Genomic DNA, 25,676 nt, shown 5'->3' on the forward strand with positions numbered 1-25,676 from the left:
ATCCGGTAATGGATCCGTTGGTAAGGATCACGGCCGGCATGTCATCATGGAGCAGGTAAAGGATGTTGACAAACTTTTGGGGGCATCCGAAACGGAGGAGGACGCTCCATAGTCCGTCGCGGTTGACAGTGTCAAAGGCCTTTGTAAGGTCGAAAAAGGCCATGTATTAGGGCTGGTGCTGCTTCCTGCATTTTTCCTGCAGCTGTCACGCTGCAAAGATCATGTCCGTTGTGCCCCGCAGGGGACGAAATCCACACTGTGACTCTGGGAGGAGCTCCTTGGCCACAGGGAGAAGACGGTTAAGGAGAACTCTAGCGACAACTTTCCCAGTGGCTGATAGCAGGGAGATTTCCCTGTAACTGCTGCAGTCGGACTTGTCACGTTTTTTAAAGATGGTCACGATCACTGCATCTCTGAGATCTCCCAGCATGCTCTCCTCCCTCCAGATGGGAGAGATGAGGTCATGTATCAGCGTCTCTCCGCCATACTTTAGCGCCTCAGCAGGGATTCCATCCGCAGCTGTAGCCTTGTTATTCTTGAGCTGTTTTATGGCTTTTTCTACCTCGTGCAACGTTGGAGTTTTACTGAGTTGGTGGTGGGTCGCATGCTGCGGGATGGAATCGAGAACACTCGAGTCAAAGGCAGAGTCTCGATTGAAGAGATCTTTGAAATGCTCCTTCCAGCGGGCCCTGACAGCCTCAGTGTCCTTGATGAGTGTTTCCCCGTTCTTGGCCAGCAGTGGGGCGGGGCCTTGGGAGTTTGGATCGTAGGTGGCCTTGACTGCGATGAAGAATCCTCGCATATCGTGGCTGTTGGCCAGTTGTTGTATCTCCTGTGCTTTCTCCATCCACCACCTGTTCTTTAGGTCCTGGGTTTTTTGTTGGACCTCAGCCTTGAGCCATCTGTAATGTTGCTTTGCTGCTCCCGAGTTGGGTTGTTGCTTGAGGCTCAGAAATGCTCTGCACTTGCGATCTATTAGCTCTTGGATCTCCTGATCATTCTCATAAAATCAGTCCTGGTGTTTTCTGGTTGAGTGACCAAGTGTCTCTTCACAGGCAGTGGTTATGGAGGCCTGGAGGGCAGACCAAGCACTGTGGGCATTCTGCATCTCAGGGTCATCAAGGCACGTCAGGTTAGCTGTGAGGCACTGGCTGTATAGGGCTCTCTTAGCTGGATCTTTAAGTGCCCCGGCATTGACTTTTTTGCAGCACTGCTTCTGCTGTCCCCTCTGCTTTGGGGCAATGTTGATGTCAATGATGGTTCGGATTAGGCGGTGTTACGTCCGGCAGTCGTCAGCTCCTGTCATGGCATGGGTGATGCGCACATCCTTGCGATCCCTGGCTCGGACGATGACATAGTCGAGCAGGTGCCAGTGTTTGGAGCGAGGGTTTTGCCACGATGCCTTGTATTTGTCCCTCTGGCGGAACAGGGTGTTGGTGATGAGAAGTTCATGTTCTAGACATTTTTTCAGGAGTAGTGTATTGCTGGAGTTGGCTTTCCCTACCCCCTCTCTGCCAATCACGCCTCCCCAGAGGGCTGTGTCTTTGCCGACCCTGGCGTTGAAGTCACCTAGGAGGATCAATTTGTCGCCCACAGGGACACAGGACAGGGATGTTTCGAGGTTTGAATAAAAACCCTTTTTGGTCTCATCCATTGCAGTGAGTGTTGGGGCGTACGCACTGATGACTGTGGCGCATTGGTTCCGGGATAGGGTGAGTCGAAGAGTCATGAGGCATTCGTTAATCCCGCAGGGGGAGTCTTTGAGGCGGTCGACCAGCTCGTTTTTGATGACGAAGCCAACTCCGTGAAGGCAGCATTCTTCCTCTGGTTTTCCTTTCCAGAAAAAGGTGTCGCCTCCACCCTGTTCCTTGAGCTCGCTTAGGGCGGCGATGTCGATGTCAAAGCGTCTAAGTTCCCGGGCAACTATGGCGGTGCGGTGTTCCGACCTGTTGCTGTTGGAGTTATCCATGAGGGTCCTGATGTTCCAGGTCCCGAAGTGGAAGATGCCTGTGGGTGAGTTCTTTTTACGTGGGGTGGCCATTGCACACTGGCAAGCATACGGGCTTAGCTGAGCAAGATCTTGGTCCAGTGGCAAGGGGGTCCAAGACGACTGGAGACCAGACAATGCTGTATGCGCCTAATTGCTTACAGCGAGATGTTGGCTGCAAGCTCGGCACCGAGCAGCACCCTTGATGGTAGGTGGCCCGAGGCTTGGTTGGAGGCAGGCATTAGGAAGGTCAGTTGTCCGCTGGAGTTCCGAGGGATGTTAAACGTTTCTTCCAAAGTTTTAAAAAAAAGTTTTCCAAAGATACTTAAAAGTTTCTCCAGAGGTTTTAAAAACATTTCTCCAAGTTATTTAAAAATTTTTAATTTTCCCAAATTGTTTAAAAAGTTTCTCAAGTTGATTAAAAGTTGAAAAGTTGATTAAAAGTTCAGAATGTAAGTCAGTAGTAGGTTACTCTCTTGGCACTGCTCCATTGGCGCTGCCAGCCCTCTGCAGCTGCACAAAGCCCTGGCCAGACCACACCCGGAGCACCGCGGGGAAGTAGAGGCCCAGTCGTCCCCGAAGGGGGTCCGAGCACACGGACGCCGCCGGGGAGAGGCCTGGATGCTGCCGGGGACCCGGACGCCGCCGGGGGCCCAGACGCCGCCGACGCCGCCGGGGGCCCGAGCGCAAGCTAGGTGGGTTGAGCAGTAGTTTCGGGTAGTTTCCTGTGTCGTCCTGGGCTGGCCCTGGAGTCCCTTCAGCCGGTTAAACGCTACCCACACCCTAACCCCACCCCCAAACCCCCCCTAACCCTAAACCCCCCTAACCCCCACATCCTAAACCCCCCTAAAACCCCCCCAAACCCTAACCCCCCCAAAACCCCATACCCTAAACCCTCCAAAAACCCTAATCCCCTCCTAAACCCTAACCACCCCCACACACTCTAAACCCCCCAAAAACCCTAAAGCCCCTAAAACTCCCACACATTAAACCACACCCTAAACCCCTCCCCCCACACCCTAAACCCCACCAAACCCTAAACCCCCCCTCACCCTAAACCCCTCCCGCACCCTAACCCCCCCACACCCAAACACCCCTACACCCTAAACCCCCGTGAACCCTAAACCCCCCTCAACCACCCACACCCTAAACCCCTCCTAAACTACCTACACACTAAACCACCTACGCCCTAAACTCCCAACACCCTAAACCACCCAGAAATCCTAAACACCCCACCCCTAAACCCTCACACTGTAAAACTCCAACACCCTAAGCCCCCCCCACACCCTAAACCCCCAACACACTAAACCCCTCATACCCTAAACCCCCACACCATAAACCTCACCCTAAAACTCCCACACTCTAAGCCCCCCTTCACCCTAAAGCCCCCACACCCTAAACACCCCACACCCTAAACCACCCACACCTTAAACCCCCCCACACATCCAAAATCCTAAACACCCTAAACCCCCCACATCCTAAGTCCCCCCACACCCTAAGCCCCCCACACCTATGTTGCGTATGCAAATACTCAAATAGGCTTAGTAACGTGAACTCAATCAGGTGCGACCTGACTACTTTATTAGCTCTCAAATTGGGGATTAAACATGGAGGCTTTCTTTATATACAAGGGCTGCATGTGTGTGTGGCCCAATGACCTCCAACGGTCGCTCCCCCTGATGGCAGGTAAACCCAGGCATACATATATTCCATTATTCCCCCCCAAGATCTTGGTATCAGTCCTATTTACAAATTGAGACGGTCCGGGGCTTTCCGCTCCCTAGTTGATTGTCTCAGTTCAATTCCAGATCTGGGTGAGCTCTCAGAGTCATTCATGACTTGAGGCTGGGTAGCCGATCTAATGGGAGTGGCAGTGTCCATGTCGGGGATTGAAGGTCCAGATTCATTGAAAACAGCAGGGTCTTCTGATGGCTGACTATGAATCGGTTGGTCATTGATGGTGTCTTCTTCAAGCTGTTCCGGTTCATCTGTGTGTCGCAATTTCGTCTGATCAATGTGCCTCCTCCATGTTTGCCAATTAGTGAGCCTGACAATAAGCACCCTGTTACCCTCCTTGGCCGTAACAGTGCCAGTGACCCACTTGGGTCCTTGACCATAATTTAACACAGGATCATTAATAGAGATGTCGCGTGACACGACAGTGCAATCATGATACCACTGCTGATGTTGACGTCTGTTTTCGACGTGATCGTTAAGATCAGGGTGGACAAGCGAGAGCCTAGTCTTGAGACCTCTCTTCATCAACAGTTCAGCAGGGGGGACATCGGTAAGCGTTTGGGGTCTTGTCCTATAACTAAGCAGTATGTGTGACAAGCAAGTCTGCAAACAACCGTGAGTTATGCATTTCAGGTTCTGCTTGATGGTTTGGACGGCCCACTTCGCTTGACCATTGGACATGGGTTTGAATGGGGCTGACCTTATGTGCTTGATAACATTGAGTCACATAAACTCTTGAAACTCCAAACTCGTGAAGCAACGATATCGGGCAGACCATGAGTGGCGAATATGGCACTATGGCTCTCAATGGTGGCTGTGGATGTGCTGGATGACAGGATTACACATTCTATCCATTTGGAATACGCATCCACCACCACCAAAAACATTTTGCCCAGGAAAGGACCCGCATAGTCGATGTGGATCCTCGACCATGGTTTGGATGGCCACGACCACGGAGATTCCACTGGTGCATTGCTTAACTGCATGCAAGTGTTGCACTGATGAACACATGACTCCAAATCAGAGTCAATGCCAGGCCACTAATTGTGAGATCTGGCAATGGCCTTCATCATCACAATACCAGGATGGGTACTGTGTAAATCCCGTACAAATCTCGCCCTACCTTTCTTGGGTATAACAACACGATTACCCCATAGCAAACAATCAGATTGAATGGATAGTTCGTCTTTGCCACGGTTGTAAGATTTGGTCTCATCATACACTTACCTGGGAATGGCCGACCAATCACCACTAAGGACACAACGTTTTACAACCGATAAGATTGTATCCTGGCTGGTGCAGGTCCTAACTTGTTGAGCAGTGACAAGCGATAATTCACTCCCAAAGGCATCCATGACCAACATTAGGTCTGCGGGCTGTGGCATTTCCACCTTTGGCGTGGGCAACGGTAAATGGCTCAATGCATCGGCACAATTCTCGGTGCCAGGTCTGTGGCGAATTACATAATCATAGGCAGATAATGTCAACGCCCACCTCTGGATGCGGGACGACGCATTGGTATTGATACCTCTATGCTCTGAAAACAAAGATATGAGCGGCTTGTGATCGGTTTCAAGCTCGAAACGAAGCCCAAACAGATACTGGTGCATCATTTTAACCTCATATACGCAGGCTAAAGCTTCTTTCTCTACCATGCCGTAGGCTCTTTCCACTTTAGACATGCTTCTCGACGCATACGCAACAGGTTGTAGTTTTCTTGACTCATTGGATTGTTGGAGCACGCAACCAACCCCATGTGATGAAGTGTCACAGGCCAATACTAAACACTTGCACGGGTCATAATGTACCAGCAATTTGTTGGAACAAAGCAGATTTCTAGCCTTCTCGAAGGCCCTTACTTGAGATACACCCCAAACCCAGTTGTCAACTTTTCTGAGCAGCATGTGCAGTAGCTCTAATAATGTGCTCAATTTAGGTAAGAAATCACTGAAGTAGTTGAAAAGACCAAGGAACGAATGCAGCTCTGTCACATTCTGGGGTCTGGATGCATTTTTGCTGGCCTCTGTTTTCGAGTCCGTAGGCCTGATGCCGTCTGCAGCAATCTTCCTTCCCAGGAATTTGACTTCCAGTACCATAAAAACGCAGTTTGAACGTTTCAGCCTGAGCCCCACTTTGTCCAGATGATGTAGAACCTCTTCCAGGTTGTGCAGGTGTTCGGCAGTGTCACGACCTGTAACCAGAATGTCGTTTTGGAACACCACGGTTCTAGGGACAGACTTCAGTAAACTCCATCTTCTCTGAAATATGGCTGCAGCCGAGCGAATTCCGAAAGGACACCTATTGTAAATGAACAGCCCTTTACATAGAAACATAGAAAATAGGTGCAGGAGCAGGCCATTCAGCCCTTCTAGCCTGCACCGCCATTCAATGAGTTCATGGCTGAACATGAAACTTCAGTACCCCCTTCCTGCTTTCTCGCCATACCCCTTGATCCCCCGAGTAGTAAGGACTTCATCTAACTCCCTTTTGAATATATTTAGTGAATTGGCCTCAACTACTTTCTGTGGTAGAGAATTCCACAGGTTCACCACTCTCTGGGTGAAGAAGTTTCTCCTCATCTCGGTCCTAAATGGCTTACCCCTTATCCTTAGACTGTGACCCCTGGTTCTGGACTTCCCCAACATTGGGAACATTCTTCCTGCATCTAACCTGTCTAAACCCGTCAGAATTTTAAACGTTTCTATGAGGTCCCCTCTCATTCTTCTGAACTCCAGTGAATACAAGCCCAGTTGATCCAGTCTTTCTTGATAGGTCAGTCCTACCATCCTGGGAATCAGTCTGGTGAATCTTCGCTGCACTCCCTCAATAGCAAGAATGTCCTTCCTCAAGTTAGGAGACCAAAACTGTACACAATACTCCAGGTGTGGCCTCACCAAGGCCCTGTACAACTGTAGCAACACCTCCCTGCCCCTGTACTCAAATCCCCTCGCTATGAAGGCCAACATGCCATTTGCTTTCTTAACCGCCTGCTGTATCTGCATGCCAACCTTCAATAACTGATGTACCATGACACCCAGGTCTCGTTGCACCTTCCCTTTTCCTAATCTGTCACCATTCAGATAATAGTCTGTCTCTCTGTTTTTACCACCAAAGTGGATAACCTTATATTTATCCACATTATACTTCATCTGCCATTCTTTTGCCCACTCACCTAACCTATCCAAGTCACTCTGCAGCCTCATAGCATCCTCCTCGCAGCTCACACTGCCACCCAACTTAGTGTCATCCGCAAATTTGGAGATACTACATTTAATCCCCTCGTCTAAATCATTAATGTACAATGTAAACAGCTGGGGCCCCAGCACAGAACCTTGCGGTACCCCACTAGTCACTGCCTGCCATTCTGAAAAGTACCCATTTACTCCTACTCTTTGCTTCCTGTCTGACAACCAGTTCTCAATCCACGTCAGCACACTACCCCCAATCCCATGTGCTTTAACTTTGCACATTAATCTCTTGTGTGGGACCTTGTTGAAAGCCTTCTGAAAGTCCAAATATACCACATCAACTGGTTCTCCTTTGTCCACGTTACTGGAAACATCCTCAAAAAATTCCAGAAGATTTGTCAAGCATGATTTCCCTTTCACAAATCCATGCTGACTTGGACCTATCATGTCACCATTTTTCAAATGCGCTGCTATTTTACCCACTACTGAGGTCAGGCTGACCGGTCTATAATTCCCTGTTTTCTCTCTCCCTCCTTTTTTAAAAAGTGGGGTTACATTGGCTACCCTCCACTCGATAGGAACTGATCCAGAGTCAATGGAATGTTGGAAAATGACTGTCAATGCATCCGCTATTTCCAAGGCCACCTCCTTAAGTACTCTGGGATGCAGTCCATCAGGCCCTGGGGATTTATCGGCCTTCAATCCCATCAATTTCCCCAACACAATTTCCCGACTAATAAAGATTTCCCTCAGTTCCTCCTCCTTACTAGACCCTCTGACCCCTTTTATATCCGGAAGGTTGTTTGTATTGTTATGCGTATTGATGCACGTAAGTTTCTTCGACGATTCGACAAGCTCCTTTGTCATATAGGCCGACGTCAGATCCAATTTGGTGAACGACTTTCCCCCGGCTATTGTTGTAAACAGGTCATCAGCCTTTGGTAACGGGTACTGATTCTGTTTTGAAACTCGGTTGATCGTAACCTTGTAGTCTCCACAAATCCTGACAGTGCCATCACTCTTCAGCACAGGAACAATGGGACTAGCCCATTCGTTAAATTTGACCGGAGAAATGACCCTTTCACGTTAGAGTCTGTCCAGTTCGATTTCAACCTTCTCCCTCATCATGTACGGGACCGCCTGGGCTTTGTGATGGATAGGTCTTGCATCCGAGTCCAGGAGGATCTGCACCTTGGCTCCTGTGAAGTTGCCGATGCCTGGTTCAAACAGTGAGGGAAATTTGCTCAGCACTTGAGCACACGAAGCGTCATCCACCAATGACAAAGCTATTGTTGCAGTTCCACTTTATTTTTTCGAGCCAACTCCTGCCGAACAGCATTGGACCATTGCCTGGAATGATCCACAGCGATAGATCATGAACCGCCCCATCATACGACACCTTGACTACTGCACTGCTAATCATTGGTATGAGCTCTTTGGTGTAGGTACACAATTTTGCATTTACTGGACTCAGCTTGGGTTTCACGGCCTTGGTGTCCCACAGATTTTCGAAAGTCCTCTGGCTCATAATTGACTGACTCGCACCTGTGTCTAATTCCATAGATACCAGCATGCTGTTCAATTTTATTTCAATCATTATCAGTTGGCTCTTTGACAGGAACGAATGAACACTATACACTTCCTCCTCAGATTGCATGGCCGGATCCACTCCGGATCAGTCATCATCATCCACGTGGTGTGTCGCAGCACGCTTGCTGAGCTACGGACACATCCGCTGAAGGTGCCCCATTTTCGCACAACCTCTACAAATATACTGTCTGAAACGGCACTGATGAGGCCGATGATTGCCCCCACAATGCCATCAGGGTGAAATCGGATTCGTGCCCAATAGCGGACTTCGAGCAGCTACAGGTTTCGCAAACAGTCGGGTAGGCCCTGCCAGGTGCAGCTCTGCCAACCGACGACACAATCAGGTGCACAGTACTTGCCGTGGAGTTCTGACTCTGCGTGGATATCTGCTTTGTACTATTGACCGTGGTCAGGCAAACCTGGGCGATCGTGATGGCCCTGCTCAGATTCAGCATCTCCGCAGCCAGCAGCTTCTGCAAGATCACCTCGTGGTTTATGCCTATTGCAAAGACGTCGCGCAGCATGTCTTCCAACGCAGTTCCAAACTTACACAGCCCAGCGAGAAGTCTCAGGTCGTCAACAAATTCCGCTACATCCTAGCCCTCAGAACAAACATGCTTGTAAAAGTGATAGCTCGAGATAATGATGCCTTCTTTAGGTTTGAGATGGTTCCGAATCAGAGCACACAATTTCTCATAGGTCTTTTCCGTTGAACGTGCAGGTGAGAGCAGATTCTTTATGAGGCTATAGATTTTTAGACCACAAACCGTGAGGAAAACCACCCTGCGCCTAAGTGCGTCAGCGTCTTCATCCATCTTGTTGGCCATGAAGTACTGGTTCAGGCAATCTGTAAAATCCTCCCAGTCTTCTCCCTCCACGAATCACTCCAGGATTCCAACGGTGCTCATTTTTTTTGTGCGTGAAAGTTCGTATTGTGCCTCGTCGCCAAATGTTGCGTACGCAATAACTCAATAGGCTTAGTACTGTGAACTCAATCAGATGCGACCTGACTCTACTTTATTAGCTCTCAAAGTGGGGATCAAACATGGAGGCTTTCTTTATATACAAGGGCTGCACGTGTGTGTCTGTGGCCCAATGACCTCCGACGATCGCTTCCCCTGGTGGCAGGTAAACCCAGGCATAGATACATTACACCCTAACCCCCCCACACCATAACCCGCCCCCCCCACACCTTTCTAAACCCACCACACCCTAACCCCCCTCCCGACACCGTAAACCCCCCTAAATGCTAAACCCCCCATATCCTAAACTCCCTACACACTAAACACCCCACACCCTAAACCCCCCACATTCTAAACACCCCAAACCCTAAACCCCACTCACCCTAAACCCCCACACCCTAAACGCTCCCACATCCTAAACCCCCCCACACCCTAAGCCCCCCTAAGCCTCCTAAACCCCCCACACCCTAAACCCCCCACACCCTAAACCCCTCACACCCTAAACACTCCCACCCTAAACACTCCCACCCTAAACCCCGCTCACCCTAAACCCCCTACACCCTAAACCTCCCACACCCTAAAGCCCCCACACACTAAAGCCACCACACCCTAAACCGCCCCACACCCTAACCCCCCACACCCTACCCCCTCACACCCTAAAGATCCCACACCCCCCAGAGAGATAGATTAAACCCCCACACTCTAAACTCCAAAAACCTTAACCCCCCTAATCCCCCACCCCACGTCCACCCATATAAGAGAGATTAATCCACACCCCCCTATAGAGAGAGATTAACCCCCCCCACACTCCACCCCATAGAGAGAGATTAACCCCCCCCGCCCCAACACATCCCCATAGAGAGAAATTAACCCCCCACCTCAAACACACCCCCACAGAGAGAGATTAAACCCCCCCCACATCCGCCCTATAGAGAGAGATTACCCCAGGGTAACCCCTTCACCCCATAGAGAGAGATTAAACCTCCCTCACCCTCCCCATAGAGATAGATTAACCCCACCCCCCCACCAGCCGCACACCCGCCCCATAGAGAGAGATTAACCTCCCCCCCTCCATAGAGAGAGATTACTCCAGGGTAAACCCCCCCCGATAAAGAAAGATTATCCCAAGGTAACCCCCGCACCATAAAGAGAGATTAAACCCCCGACACCCCCCCTCCCATAGAAAGAGATTAAACCGCCCCACATCCCCCCATGGAGAGATTAAACCCCCCACAACTCCCCCATAGAAAGATTAACCCCCACATCCTGCCCCATAGATTAAACCCCTGCCCCATAGAAAGAGATTAAACCCATCCCACACACACCCCCATCGAGAGATTAAACCCCCGCAGCCTGCCTTATTGAGAGAGATTAAACCTCCCCCCCCCCCCATAAAGAGGGATTAAACCTCCCACAAACTCCCATAGAGAGAGATTAACCGCCCCCGCCCCCCCCCCCCCCATAGAGAGAGATTAACCTCCCCCCCCTCCATAGAGAGAGATTACCCCACAGTAAAACCCCCATAAAGAAAGATTATCCCAAGGTAACCCCGCCCCATAGTGAGAGATTAAACCTCCCATACACCCCCATAGAGAGAGATTAAACCCCCAGACCCTGCCCTATAGAGAGAGATTAACTCCCTCCCTCATAGAGAGAGATTAACCCCCCCAACACCCTGCCCCGTAGAGAGAGATTAAACCCCCCACACCCCTCACACACACCTGCCCCATAGCGAGAGGAGAGATTAAACCCCCCACACCCACCCCAGATTAGGGCAGGGGAGCACGCTTGGTCACAGAGGCAGATTTTAAGGAGCGTCTTAAAGGATATACTGGCCTTGGAGGAAGTGCAGCGTAGGTTTACCAGAATGATACGTGGACTTCAAGGGTTAAATTACGAGGAGAGAGTACACAAATTTGGTTAATGTTTCGGGTCGATGACTCTTCATCAGCACTGGCAAATGTTTGAAAAGAACACATTGTTAAGAAGCACTGAAAGGGGGAGGGGAAGACAGAATAAAAGGGAAGGTCTGTGATAGGGTGGAAGGCAGGAGAGATTAGAGAGACAAAAGGGATGATGGGCTGACTGATGATGGCAGGAGTTAGAAAAAGGTTAGTCTAGATAGGGTGTGAATGGCGGAATAATGACCAGCTGCCATTGGAGACAAAGAGAAAAAACCCCTAAGATCAGGACGGGGGCGGCGGGGTGGGGGGGTGGGGCGGGGGGGAGAGGAGCCAAAGATGGGCAGAGGTTATACTGTGAAATTGTTGAACAAAGGTATTAAGGGATATGGGCCAAAGGCAGGTATATGGAGTTAGATCGCAGAACAGCGCAACAGGCTCGAGGGGCTGAATGGCCTCCTGTTCCTAAGTTCCTAGAAAGACAGAGGGGTAGAGAGAGGTGAAGAGGTTTAGGGAGGGAATTCCAGAGCTTGGGACCCACGCAGCTGAAGGCACGGCCGCCAATGGTGGAGCACTGGAAATCGGGGAAACACAAGAGGCCAGAATTGGAGGAACGTAGAGATCTCAGGCGTTGTGTGCCTGGAGGAGGTTACAGAGATAGGGAGGGGCGAGGCCATGGAGGGATTTGAAAACAAGGATGAGAATTTTAAAATCGAGGCATTGCCAGACCAGGAGCTGATGTAGGTAAGCAAGCACCATCGTTTGGACAGTTCTGTTTGTAAGCTCATTAATAAGCACACCAGGTACAGAGGGCCCAAGTTTCCACACGATAAAAAACGGGCGCCCCTCCAAGCTAGGCGCCCGTTTTTCGCGCCTAAAATGGCGCCGGAAAAAAAACTCGCGATTCTGGAGAGCCCTGCAGCTCCTTGTCTGTTTGGCGCGGCGCCCAGGGGGGCGGAGCCTACACTCGCGCCGATTTTGTAAGTGGGAGGGGGCGGGTACTATTTAAATGAGTTTTTTTCCTGCCGGCAACGCTGCGCGTGCGCGTTGGAGCGTTCGCGCACGCGCAGTGTGAAGGAAACATTGGCACTCGGCCATTTTTGTAGTTCTTTGTAGCTGTTTAGTTTTTGAACATTTTTTAATAAAAGCACATTGCCATCAGCACATCAGCACTGAGAAGGCTACAGGAAGCCTCAGAAAGTTGAGGCAGCCGTTTCCCGACGACCTCCCCCTTTTGCCGTCGGGAAATGGCTCCTCAATTTCTGAGGCTTTCTGCAGCCTTCTGTCTCCTTCCCTCCCTCCCGCCGTCTGGAATGGCTTCCTCCCCCCCCCGGCTGCGTTCAGTTGGTTGGTCGGGTCCCTCCCGCCCGCTCGCTCACTCGCCGTCTGGAACGGCTCCCCCCCCCCCCCCGCCCGCCACGTTCGGTCGCTCGCCCGCCGTCTGGAACGGCTCCCCCCACACCCGCCGTCTGGAACAGCTTCCTTTCCCCCCCCCCCTGTGTTCGGTCGGTCGGTCGGTTCCCTCCCGCCCGCCGCCTGGAACGGCTTCCTTCCCACCCCCCCCCACCCCGCGTTCGGTCGGTTCCCTCCCGCCTCATTTTGTGAGGTTTGCTGCAGCATTCTCCGTGGCTGAAGCACTTTCACACAGGTAGGAAGATGGTTTATTTAATCTTTTCTTTGCTTATAAATTTTTATTCAGGTTGGATTTATTTGTATAATATTTGTATAAGTATAAATAAGGATTTATTGTAGAATTTAATGACTTCCCTTTCCCCCCCCCCCCCCCCCACCTCGTTCTGGACGCCTAATTTGTAGAACAGGTTTTTTCAGTTCTACAAAAATCTTCACTGGCTCCATTCTAAGTTAGTTTGGAGTACGTTTTCACTGTGGAAACTTTCAAATCAGGCGTCAGTGGCCGGACACGCCCCCTTTTGAAGAAAAAATTCTGTTCCAAAGTAGAACTGTTCTACCTGACTAGAACTGCAGAAAAAAAAATGTGGAGAATTGCGATTTCTAAGATAGTCCGTTCTCCACCAGTTGCTCCTAAAAATCAGGCGCAAATCATGTGGAAACTTGGGCCCAAAGGCTCAGGAGAATGTAAATGCCAAAAGTGAAACAGGAATGACCTGAACTCATTCCCTGACCTCCTGCTGGATAGGTTTGTCCCTGGATACAGCTTGGACTTGACCTCCTGTGCCCTGTCAGCCCAAAAATAATGCAGGGAACTTCCACACAATCTCTTACATCCCGTAATCCTGCCGGTTTTGAATGGAACCTTCATGCTGCCTACTTCAGACCCAACTGGTGCGATTCAGGCAGATGTGGTTTATACCTAATTTTGCCTCCATTCTGCCTCTTCTCTCTTAGCCAGTGTGATGAAGATGAAAGTCAGCTCCATGGTGGGAAATGCTGTAGTAGTCCCTACAAAAAGTTATGAGGTAAAGAAAGTAGTCATTCTGCTATACTATCGTTTTGATCTAGGTTAATCACCTAGACTTGGGTACACAGGCATCATTTTAAAGTTTGCAGATGACACAAAACTTGGAAATGTAGTAATGATAGTTACAGACTTCAGGAGTGTGAGACTGTAGAGAAGTATGAAGTGATGCGATTCGATAGGAAGAATAAGGGGCTCAATTTTCCCCATGCCGTTTTTTGGCGTATTACCAGAATTGCGCCCGTTTTTCCTGGTCCCAACTATTCCAAAAGAAGAAGTACCAAGTTTCCCATTCTATTTTTTGAAATTGGCGGCGCACAGCCTGTCCTATAGCCTCGGGGGGTGGAGCCTAATGTCTGTGCCGAAAAAACGTGCCCCTCCCCCTCCTTCTGCGCATACGCAGAAAAAAATAGGATGTTTTACACATGATTGCTATGCCCAGTACAGCTCCCGGTCTGCATTCAGCCATTTTAAAAGAGCCAGTTAGTTGTGTGTGAGAACTTTAATTCTCATTGGAAAAATCGGAGCTGCAATGCAAGATGCAACGCGGCACAAGGACCAAGAATTCTTACAGGATGAAGTGGAGGCACTGGTTACTGTAATTGAGGCCAGATGGCATGTGCTGGACACCAGCAGAGATCACATAAAAGTTTCACCAAAAGAAATGAAGAAATGATGGAACCAACTTGCAGAAGATTACTGTGCAATGGTGACAACCTCAAGGTCAGGAGGCCAGTGCGAATAGAAGTGGCAGGACCTTGGTCAAGTAGTTCGTGTAAGTAATATTTTCATTTATTCAATGGAATTGCAATTGTAGATGTGACTAGCTGTATATGTCCCACCAGTTATGTTTGCATCTTTGCATAGGAAGGTGGCACAACAAACGGGAAAGAACTCGAACAGGAGGATGAATGCATCATGGGTGCTCCCAGGGTATCTTGCATCAGTTGACATGATGCAATGCATGTCATCACACGAGCTGCACATTCATGGAGTGGAAGCCTTTTCTGCTCCTGTACATCTCGGAATTCTCAAAAGGTGCTCGCAAGGCGATGTAGGTACTAATGCAGCCCTGTACCTTTGGGAAGCCAGCAATCCTGGAGAAGCCTACAGCCCTTTCATGCATTGCCTGAGCAGTCATGGGGAACCTTATGTAGTTATTCCTCTGGGTATATAGTGCAGCAGTCACCTACTGAATGCAGATATGTGTTGCATGTTGAGAAATGGCGCACACATCCCCAGTTGTAGCCTGGAGAGATCCAGATGCATAGAATGAAAGTTCAGCTGTAACCTTCACTTCAACTGACAAAGCAGTCCTCCTGATGCTTCTAGGTTGCAGGTCTGCTTTCACCAACTCACAGAGCTCAGTTACAACTTCTTTGCTAATAGGCAGCCTTCTGACAGTCTGCATCACTCAGGTATACCTGACATGGGTAAGACCTCCTGCCCATCATCCTACATGCTCTGAGGTTCCTCATGTGATTACGTCGAATCAGTTGTCTCCTCTGCAGCACCATCATGCAGAAGGCTTGCACGAGGTATGGCATTGTCAGTATTGCCCCCATGATTAAATTGTACCTTTGCAAGAAGCTCAAAACAACAGGCAGGACAAACTTCTTTGTTGTCTCTCTCCCCAAGGTCGACGCCCTAGTATGGACAACACCCAGATCTGAGCATACGCAATGGGCTTGCTCAGATCGGGAACCCCCCCCCCCCGTTTGATACTGCTTGCTGCATAGTGGCATAATGTAAGGCTTCTTATGCCTTCAGTTCAGCTTCCACCCTCCACCGCCCCCCCCCCCCCGGGCTTCATTTGATGCTGCTTGCTACATAGTGGCATAGTATAAGGCTTCTCATGCCTTCATTCGACTTCCACCTTCCCCCCTCCCCCGCCCCCGCCCGGCCCAGCCCCCCAGGCTTCTTTTGATGCATAGTGGCATAGTGTAACGCTTCTTATGCCTTCAGTTCGGCTTTCATCCCCCCTGGGCTTCATTTGATACTGCTTGCTGCATAGTGGCATAGTGTAAGGCTTCTTATGCCTTCAGTTCGGCTTCCACCACCCCACCCCCACCCCCCCCACCATCCCGGGCTTCATTTTTGCTGCTTGCTGAATAGTGTAAGGCTTCTCATGCCTTTAGTTCGGCTTCCCCCCAGCCTCCCGGGCTTCTTTTGATGCATAGTGGCATAGTGTAAGGGTTCTCATCCCTTCAGTTTGGCTTCCACACCCTCTCCGGGCTTCTTTTCAATCCGAGCCCATGTCCGGGCGAGGGACCAATTCTGTCGGCTGACGCTCCGACCCTCGAGCCCGGTTTGGAGACATTCAGTGGTGGCGTGGCACTTAAAAAAAAATCTAAACTTAAAGAATTGCATGAAACTTCCATTTTCTGTGTTTTCTGTTGGAAAAATATAAGCTTGATGATGCATATTTGTGTTCTTGACTCCTCCAAAACTTCACCTAATAACAATGGCATCTTTCTGCGCCGATTTTTTGATGTGCGCTGGTTTTTCTTACCTGCCCAGAAAGATTTTTGGGAGTGGTCACATATGCCGTTCTAGGAGAATTGTAAGTTGGCCAAACTTGCATAATTGTGGAAAAACTGGCGCAGACATCAGGTTACGCCCAGTATGACGCAAAAAAAACTAACCTAAAAAAAATCATAACAACTAACTGAGTTACGCTGGCTCACAATCTTTGGGGAAACTTGGATTTTTTCATTTAGGCCAAAAAATGTGGCGCACGCCAAAAAAACTGAGCAAATTACTGGGGAAAATTGAGCCCATTGAGAGATAATATAAACTAAAGGGTATAATTTTAAGGGGGCTGCAAGAACAGAGAGTCCTGCAGGTGTACACACGCAAATCTAAGGCATATTGGATCGATGGCTTTATAAATAGAGGCACAAAGTATAAAAGCAAGGAAGTTATGCTAAACCTCTATAAAATGCTGGTTAGGCCCCAGCTCGAGTATCGTGTCCAATTCTGGGCACCGCACTTTATGAAGATGTCAAAGACTTGGAGAGGGTGCAGAGGAGGTTTACTAGAATGGTTCCAGGGATGAGAGACTTCAGTTTTGAGGAGATACTAGATAAGCTGTTTTTTTATCCCCTTAAGAGCAAAGAAGATTAAAAGGAGATTTGATAGAGGATGGATTAGACAGGGTAAATAAGGTGAAACTGTTTCCAGTGCCAGGAGGATCAGTAACCAGAGGGCACAGATTTAAGCTGACTGGCAAAAGAACCAGAGGGGAGATGAGGAAGAATGTTTTTGCGCAGAAATTTGTCGTGATCTAGAATGCACGGCTGAAAGGGCGGTGGAGGCAGATTCAATAGTAACTTTCAAAAGGGAATTGGATAAAATTTGCAGTTATGGGGAAAGAGCAGGGGAGTGGGACTAATTGGATAGCGCTTTCAAAGAGCTGGCACAGGCACGATGGGCCGAATGGCCTCCTCCTGTGCTGCAAGATTCTATATAGTGATTGTTTATTAAAAAGGCAAAGTGGACTAAGGAAGTATGACCCAACCTATCTATTATGAAACTGAGCAGTGACAGTGACCAAGCACAGTGCGATTTGAGCAATACATCACTATCCTGTTGCAACAGCTGCTGTTTGCTTCAATAGTGTTATTGTTTAAAAGTATAATTGCATCTTTCTTCAGCTTCCATAAAAATACAAAATGCTCCAGAACCTTCCCCAAAGCGAAGCATGCTCAAGATTCACATGACAGATGATAATGGTGTCTGCTTCTTTTAAATTATCCTAGAACTGACAGTGCCAATCTCCCGCAGCCCATGAAGAGTTACACAAGGTTTGCTCATGCTCTCCTCTTCCCATTCTGCCCGTCATGGCAATGGTGTACTTCTGCTCATTGCCTCCCCGGAAAGCTCAGCAGATCCCAAAACACACTCAACAAATTACTTTTTCAGTACAGTCATTGCTGTTTTGTAGGCAAAAGTTGGAGCCAATTTTGCAAACAAGGTCCCACGAACTGCAAGTAGATGACCAGTTAATTTGTTTTTGTGATGTTGGTTGAGGGATAAATATTGTCCTGTTCTTTTTCAAATAATGTCATTGGATCTTTAACATTCACCTGAACAGGTAGACAGGGCCTCATTTTAACATCTCATCCGAAGACAGCACCCTCATGCAGCACTCCCTCAGTGTCGTACTGAAGTGTCAGCCTAGATTACGTGCTCAAACCTTAAGCTTGAATCTACGACTGTCTGAGTCAGAAGTGAGAGTGCTACCAACTGAGCAAAGCTGAATGCAGATTTCAATGAGGTGAAAGAATTGTCATACTGGACAATTACTGTACTTCTTTTGTGGACTTTCTGCAGCAACTGAGCAATTTTAAAATCTCTTTGGGGTGACTTGTTTTTAAATGTGCATCTTTCCCATTTTTTAAACATTCCCCTCCTGCATGATATTGCACAACTTTTTATATTAATTCCTGAGATGTGGGCCTTGCTGGCAAGGCCAGCATTTATTGCCCATCCCAAACTTCCCTTGAGAAGGTGGTGGTGAGCAGACTTCTTGAACTGTGTGGTGAAGGTCTTATTATTGTTTGTTGTAGTGGTTTGGTACAACTGACTGGCTTGCTAGGCCATTTCAGAGGGCAGTTAAGAGTCAACCACACTGTCGTGGATCTGGCCAACTGTTGCAGAAAAAGCTCAGATGTTCTTTTAAAGGCTCCAACATTTGTGAATTGCTCATTTTTGTCATTGCTTCTAAAGTCTGCCAAGCTCTCCAATATGTTGAAGTGCTTCCCTGTGTTCTAGATTAAATTCAGAGACAATGTCAGCATTTAACAGGTTGATTCAATGTAAAGAGGAATAAAGGGATATGGGAGCTAGTGTACATGGGATTAGGATACTGTTTGTGTGGTGGATAGACAGTAACACGGACTGGTTTCCATGTTGTAAGTGCCTCCCTCATGCTACTTAGTTGGCATTCTTTTAAATTCATAATTATCTTCTTACATTTGAACAGCCAGCTGAACACCTCCACCATGACAATGAAATCCTTCTCTCATCTCTCATTCCCCTTTTTAGTTATGGAATCCAAATGAAACAAATGTTCTCTTGGCTCTTGATGGACAATGGCCAGAAAAGAGTTCTCAGAAAGCAAAAAGCATTGCCTGTTTCGGCAAAGTGTTCTCAAGACATACGAGTTTCTACTTTGGTGAAAAACGTTTGATAAGTTTCAGGCTGGGCAATATTTTTACTTCAGTAGTCGTTTGACATGGAACTCAGGATGAGATGGAATGGGAATTGTGCATACATCAAGCCTGCCTTCGGATAGTAGAGGAGTAAGGGGCTAGCAACCCTATTGAAGATAACTGTCACACAAAGTGGACCTAATTGTTGGACATAGAAACAGGAGGTGACCATTCAGCCCCTCGAGCCTGTTCCGTCATTCAATGAGATTGTGGTTGATCTGTATCGTAATTCCATCTACCCACCTTGGTTCCATAACCCTTTCTGTACAAAAATCTATCAATCTCAGTTTTGAAATTTTCGATTGATTCCCCAGCCTCAACAACTTTTTGGAGGAGAGGGTTCCAGATTTCCATTTTGTGTGAGGAAGTGCTCCCTGACAAGACCCCCTGAACAGGTCAGTGGTCAGGCAAGTTTTTCCATATCTTTCAGATATATATATTCCCCTCTTTCTGCAATTTTCTTTCTAAAAGCCGCTGTACCCCATAATGTTCCCCTTTTAAAAAGTATTAAAAAAAATTACAGAACCATTTCTTTGAATATAAAAACAAGGTACTGTATCACAGAGTAGTTTCAACTGAATTAAACCAAACCTTTAGATCATAAACATATTTAACTTAATAATTTCTCCTTCAAGATAATAGAAAGGGAAATAATTCTGGAGTCAGATGGACTTAAATGTCTTGTCCACATTTGGAACCAAAGCTGCATTTGTCCAATTGCTAGTTGCAAGTGTGCTTTATTCTTAAAATATAAGCTATAGAGGGACAAGAAAACAGATGAAGCATTCAGGAAACTGAGGAAGTTAGTCAGTGCTATAGAACAGCATACTTGACATACCTGACAGAAAAAAAGCAGAATACTGTAGCTGAAAATAAGTCTGTTAGAATAATTACTTAAATGATCCACTGTAATGCCCAGGATAGCATTTTAATCAGCTGTTTTTCTTTTGAATGTGAGCGCTTGGCTAATTGCTGAAGAGATTATAATGGGTTACAATTAAAAGTCTTGCAAACTACACTGGAGTCAGACATCATTCATGCACCCACAGTCATTTTAATCAGAGTGCTATGGGAGAAATTCAGGCAAATCGCTCCAGTATCCAAGGGCAATGTTGTCCAATAGAAACCACTGACCAGCCACAGCCAATATTTTAACCACATGCACTAATTTTAATAGAAAATACTGTGTACTTCATGTGTGTATATTTACTTAGCAAACATCTCCCACCATTCAATAACTAAGGAAGTAGAGCAGCCACAACAATCAAAACACTCACACACTCTGCTTTCTATCTTGCCATTTTACCAACAAACGCACAAAAAGGTTAAAGTTGACACGCATACGCAATGCAAATGAGTACTGAAATCATATGCCCAGTGAAGGTGTCTGTTACTCATTTCCTATTTACCAATCAGAAATGCAATTAGCCACATCTGGGTTCCCAATTAGCCACATATGGCGAGCAGACAGCTCGGAGGGTCTCCTCGTAGGACTGCTCCTGGGCCTGGTCAAGGTAGCCATTAACCAGTCCAGACAGAGGACGGTCGAGGGGGTCATTCAGCCCGACTGCCTGCCTCTTTTCTGCGGTTACATTTGCGCCGGGGTATCCCTGGAGATGGAACACGCAGTGTCCACCTTTTGAGAGGTGGGCACCCGGAGGGACTGAGATGCATCATCACCCCCGGTAACCAAATTCTAATTTGATTTGTTCAATGTTCCAAGTTTCATTTGTTAATTTGTCAGTTCTAGTGCCCCTTTAATAAGGGGGCATTTGAGTTTATGTTTTACAAAAATAGTTTTGGCTAGTGGCGAAGGTATTGGACAACATTGCCTTAGGGGACTAGGGAGTATTTATGAAGAATCTTCTCTCAGATCAAATGGGTGAGATAGAATCCACATGGTAGATTGTACATGGTCTGTGAAAGCAGCATGGCTGATCTGTGACAATCGTTTCTTGTACAATGCTTTCTTAAATCCTTGACCGAAAGATCTAAGATCTTCTCGAGTTTCAATGGAGCACAATATTTTTATATAGCCGAGGTTTGTTGTGAAAAGGCTCCACTGCGGAGGATAATGTACAAGCGAAGAAGTGTAGTTGTTTCTGCAGACATATTTCAAATCACCAACTCTTGAACCAATGCAATATAACTGACTTTCTAAAAATCCACTCTTAGAAGGAACCATTATGTATTTGTGACAATGTTAAGTGCGTTTTGCACAGATGCAATACAACACCACATTAAAATACAAAATCAGAACTAAACGCTTCAAAAGTTGTAATTGTCAGAAATTAGTGCTGAAACCAAACTTGAATCTGCATTGCCGCCCCAAGCAAGGATGAAGTGGTGAAAGGGAGAAAACGCAGGCATTTTATAACTAACAATCACACTTCAACATTTGAAAATCAGTTTGCTGTCAAGTTAGAACCTAGATCAGAGCAGGGTATTACTTTGGTATTACAGATTTTTGGTTCTTGGGGATGTGGTGAAATGGTGAGATTTCAGGGAATGACATTCCCACTCTGGCCCCCTAAGTTATCAAACCATCAGCTACTGTGAGCACCATGGATACCTTCAGAAAACACCTCTACTAGCACTAGAAAAATTCATTTTGCACCCATAACTAACCAAATGGAAACTAGATGCAGTGCTGCATAGTTACATTTAAAAAAAATACAAAAAACACATTGCAGTTGGAAGGAAAATAGGAAAACTGTCCAATTACAACAGGACTTGGAGCTTCTGAGAACTCCAAAATGGCTACCTCAAATTAACAAATGGCGCTGCAAATTCAGGAATCATTAAAATTAGTTTTGGTGATTCCCACCAGAAAATTCCTGGATTTTCTTTCAAGTGGTGAATTGGCAAGAAAAAGAATTCTCCTGAATTTTACTCAAGGCAAGAATGTAACTCTTCCCCTGTGCATAACCTCCATCAACCTTTAGCACTTACTGTTATAGTGGTAGGTGTGAGGCCAGAGATGATAAACATAGATTCTTCACTTTTACTTTTAATTAAAAACATCTAAGGGTTAAGTGAAAATCTGATGGTGAGCTCCATTGATAAAATTCACACTGGAAATAATTATGGATTGTATTTAATTTGACTTTAAAACCTTTGCTCATTTTCTTGAGTAGTAGTAACATTCAAAATAAAAAGTAAAAACTGAAAACTGATGTCACCTGGATTATTTGTTCCTATTAACTCCTTTTTTATACTAAACCTAACACCTGGGTTTTTAAAATTGGAATAAAAACTGACTTTAACGATCCTTTCGCAAATTGCATATACCACTCAAGTGATGTTCAAGTCTGATTTAACTCAAGGCACTTAGTAGCTTCCATTTCTTTACTATTCATCAAAGCGGGGTCATTACCTCCTTGATTTCCTCACTACATCTTTACTTATGAGCTTCAGTAGGCGACAGATTCAGTAAGGAGCCCAGAGGTGGGGGTTTGGGCGGGACTGGGGTAGATGTACTGTACATAAGAAAAGCCAGAATGTGATGTGGCATCGTTGGTTCTGAAGGATAAACATAGCACATAACAGCAGGATAATGTGATATTGTCGTGGATTTTCTGAAGACTTGATTACACAAGTGCTTATTTGTATGTACGTAGATTTTCTTTTTTTTAGCAATAGTTCATTTATTGGCAGGTGTTGTAGATTTGGATCTGTTGGTTAATGGCTTTCAAAATTCCTTTCATCTTCTCCTCCAGACCATCCAGCTGACGGGCCTTTCCCTCCAGAACCTGCTCATTTGCTTCGTACTGACCTTCAAGATCTGTCAGGTAGGAGAAAATTCATCCAGTTAGATTTGAAAATAACTTGCATTTATATAGTGCCTTTAAAGTAATAAAATGTCACAAGGCACTTAACAGGAGCATTATCAAACACAATTTGACACTGAGCCATGGAAGGACATATTAGGATAGCTGACCAAAGCTTGGTCAAAGAGGTAGGTTGAAAGGAGCGTCTTAAAGGTGGAGAGAGAGGTAGAAAGGTGGAGAGGTTTAGGGAGGGAACTCCAGAGCTTAGGCCTCAGGTAGCTGAAGGCACAGCCGCCAATGAAAATCGGGGATGCAAAAGAGGCCAGAATTGGAGGAGCACAGAGATCTCGGAAGGTTGCACGGGCTGGAAGAGGTTACTGAGATAAGAAGGGGTGGATCCATGGAGGGATTTGAAAACAAGGATGAGAATTTTAAAATCAAATCGTTGCCAGACCAGGAGCCAATGCAGGTCAGGGTGATGCTGTAAAGAAAAACTGCATCTAATAATAAGTAAAAACAGAAAATGGTGGAAACACTCAACAGGTCAGGCGACATCCATGGAGAGAGAAACAGAGTTAATGTTTCAGGTCAATTATCGACCTGAAACGTCAATTCTGTTTCTTGCTCCACAGATGCTGCCTAACCAGCTGAGTATTTCCAGCTTTTTGACCTTTCATTTCAGATTTCCAGCATCCGCAGTATTTTGCTTTTGTAAGAATGGGTCAGAGGCGGGGTATTCCGCGGCGAGTGTCTCACCATCTGACTCCCCAAAGCCTTTCCACCATCTACAAGGCACAAATCAGGAGTGTGATGGAATACTCTCCACTTTCCTGTATACTCCACAATACTCAAGAAGCTCAACACCTTCCAGGACAAAGCAGCCCACTTGATTGGCACCTGATCCACCACCTTAAGCATTCATTCCCCCCACCACCGGCGCACCGTGGCTGCAGTGTGCACCATCTACACGATGCACTGCAGCAACTTGCCAAGGCTTCTTCGGCAGCTCCCCCCAAACTTGCGACCTCTACCACCTAGAAGGACAAGAGCAGCAGGTGCATGGAAACACCATCAGCTCCAAATCACGCATCATCCTGACTTGGAAATAAATTGCTATTCCTTCATCGTCGCTGGGTTAAAATCCTGGAACTCCCTCCCTAACAGCACTGTGGGAGTATCTTCATCACACGGACTGCAGCGGTTCAAGAAGGCGGCTCACCACCACCTTATCATGGGGAATTAGGGATGGGTATTTAAGGAAGGATATACTTGCATTGGAGGCTGTTCAGAGAAGGTTCACTCGGTTGATTCCAGAGATAAGGGGGTTGACTTATGAAGATAGGTTGAGTAGATTGGGCCTATACTCATTGGAGTTCAGAAGAATGAGGGGTGATCTTATCGAAACATATAAGATAATGAGGGGGCTCGACAAGGTGAATGCAGAGAGGATATTTCCATTTATAGGGGAAACTAAAACTAGGGGCCATAGTCTCAGAATAAGGGGCTGCCCATTTAAAACTGAGATGAGGAAGAATTTCTTCTCTTAGAGGGTTGCAAATCTGTGGCATTCTCTGCCCCAGAGAGATGTGGAGGCTAGGTCATTGAATATATTTAAGGTGGAGATAGACAGATTTTTGAGCGACAAGGGAGTAAAGGGCTATGGGGAGCAGGCAGGGACGTGGAGCTGAGTCCATGATCAGATCAGCCATGATTTTATTGAATGGCAGAGCAGGCTCGAGGGGCCAAATGGCCTATTCCTGCTCCTATTTCTTTCGTTCTTATGTAATAACTGCTGGCCTTGCCAGTGACGTCCACATTCCATGAACAATTTTTTTTAAGTGAAGAAGGATGGGAGGAGGCTCGTTGTTTTTGTACATTCTAAGTAATTCTAGAATTACTCAGTCTTTTGTTTATTTTTCACATCTGTTAGCAGGACAGCGCAGTTATGTGATGTCATAAAGTGGTGGAACAGAGGTTTAATTTCCCCACTCCACTAAATTCCCAATCTCAGACGGATGACTGTGGGGAAGCGCCTAGTCTCCACTCAGCAAGAAATGTTTTGAATGTGTTGTAACCTTTGAATGTGTCTTTCGAAAACCGCCAATGAACAAATCCGCAGAAAGCTCAACAGAGGCCAATTAAAATGATATTACTAGTCCACTCAGCACAGCTAAAGCTAAGCTTCGCACCTGCAGGAATCAACGGAAGTTGTCCCGTAATGTGTTTTGTGGAGGGGATAAACTCACCCTCGAGTTTCTGTGGCAAAGTGCATATATGTTTGCGTTAATTTTTGTAACATGTATTCTTATAATCAGTGCGCAAGAGGCAAACTTCAAAGGCTACACATAGTATTGCATTTTAACAGAAAGCCATCAGTTTGATCTCATTCGTCTTGAAGATTTTCCTCATACAAGTTTGCTTTGGCCGACACAACAGTAGTGTTAATTAATCAATTATCCTGAGGGAATTTACAATCCTGAGCATCTTGTGGTACTGTTTGAGGCGGCACCATTATCCCACAAGAGTACATGGCTGTTTAAGGTTTTTCTATTCAATCTGCAGCGTGTGGCACACAGGCAGGCAGCCTCCTGTAGGCCTCCACGCCACATGTCGAAGGACAAGATCGCAATCTGTGGGCAGTGATTTTAATTGGCAGCTATTTCTGAGACTTTGGAAACAAGAGGGCAGGTCCTTGTTGGACTTGAGCTCTGTGTGATTGACAGCTTGGTAGGAAGACACTTCTTTTACAGATTTAAGATGGCAATTCACAGAGAGAGACATTTACAGAAACAGTCATCATATCTGTAACTAGCAGTCACCAGCTATAAGGCTGAGTTCTGTGCCAGCCAGATGAGCAGAATCAGGTTGGTCTAAAGTTATAGGGCTCA

At 46.9% G+C, this 25,676-nt stretch overlaps 1 protein-coding gene and 1 long non-coding RNA gene across 3 annotated transcripts in view; one reads left to right on the forward strand and one right to left on the reverse strand.

Annotated features, from left to right (window-relative positions):
• Window positions 1-25,676, forward strand: part of LOC139277319 (uncharacterized) — an 89,347-nt gene that overhangs the window by 24,032 nt on the left and 39,639 nt on the right. Inside the window, exons 2-3 of the long non-coding RNA XR_011596069.1 lie at window positions 19,333-19,413; window positions 22,738-22,809. This is a non-coding gene — a long non-coding RNA (uncharacterized lncRNA). The remainder of the gene's footprint in view (window positions 1-19,332; window positions 19,414-22,737; window positions 22,810-25,676) is intronic.
• The window catches only part of lamb2 (laminin, beta 2 (laminin S)), a 143,114-nt gene continuing 137,358 nt past the window's right edge, over window positions 19,921-25,676 (reverse strand). For both annotated transcript variants that reach the window (XM_070895629.1, XM_070895628.1), the window contains one exon: window positions 19,921-22,802. In XM_070895629.1, coding sequence (XP_070751730.1) covers window positions 22,666-22,802 — 137 coding nt within the window. In that variant the 3' untranslated portion in view covers window positions 19,921-22,665. The remainder of the gene's footprint in view (window positions 22,803-25,676) is intronic.

Source organism: Pristiophorus japonicus, chromosome 12, assembly GCF_044704955.1.
Source record: "Pristiophorus japonicus isolate sPriJap1 chromosome 12, sPriJap1.hap1, whole genome shotgun sequence".
Lineage (NCBI taxonomy): Eukaryota > Metazoa > Chordata > Chondrichthyes > Pristiophoridae > Pristiophorus > Pristiophorus japonicus.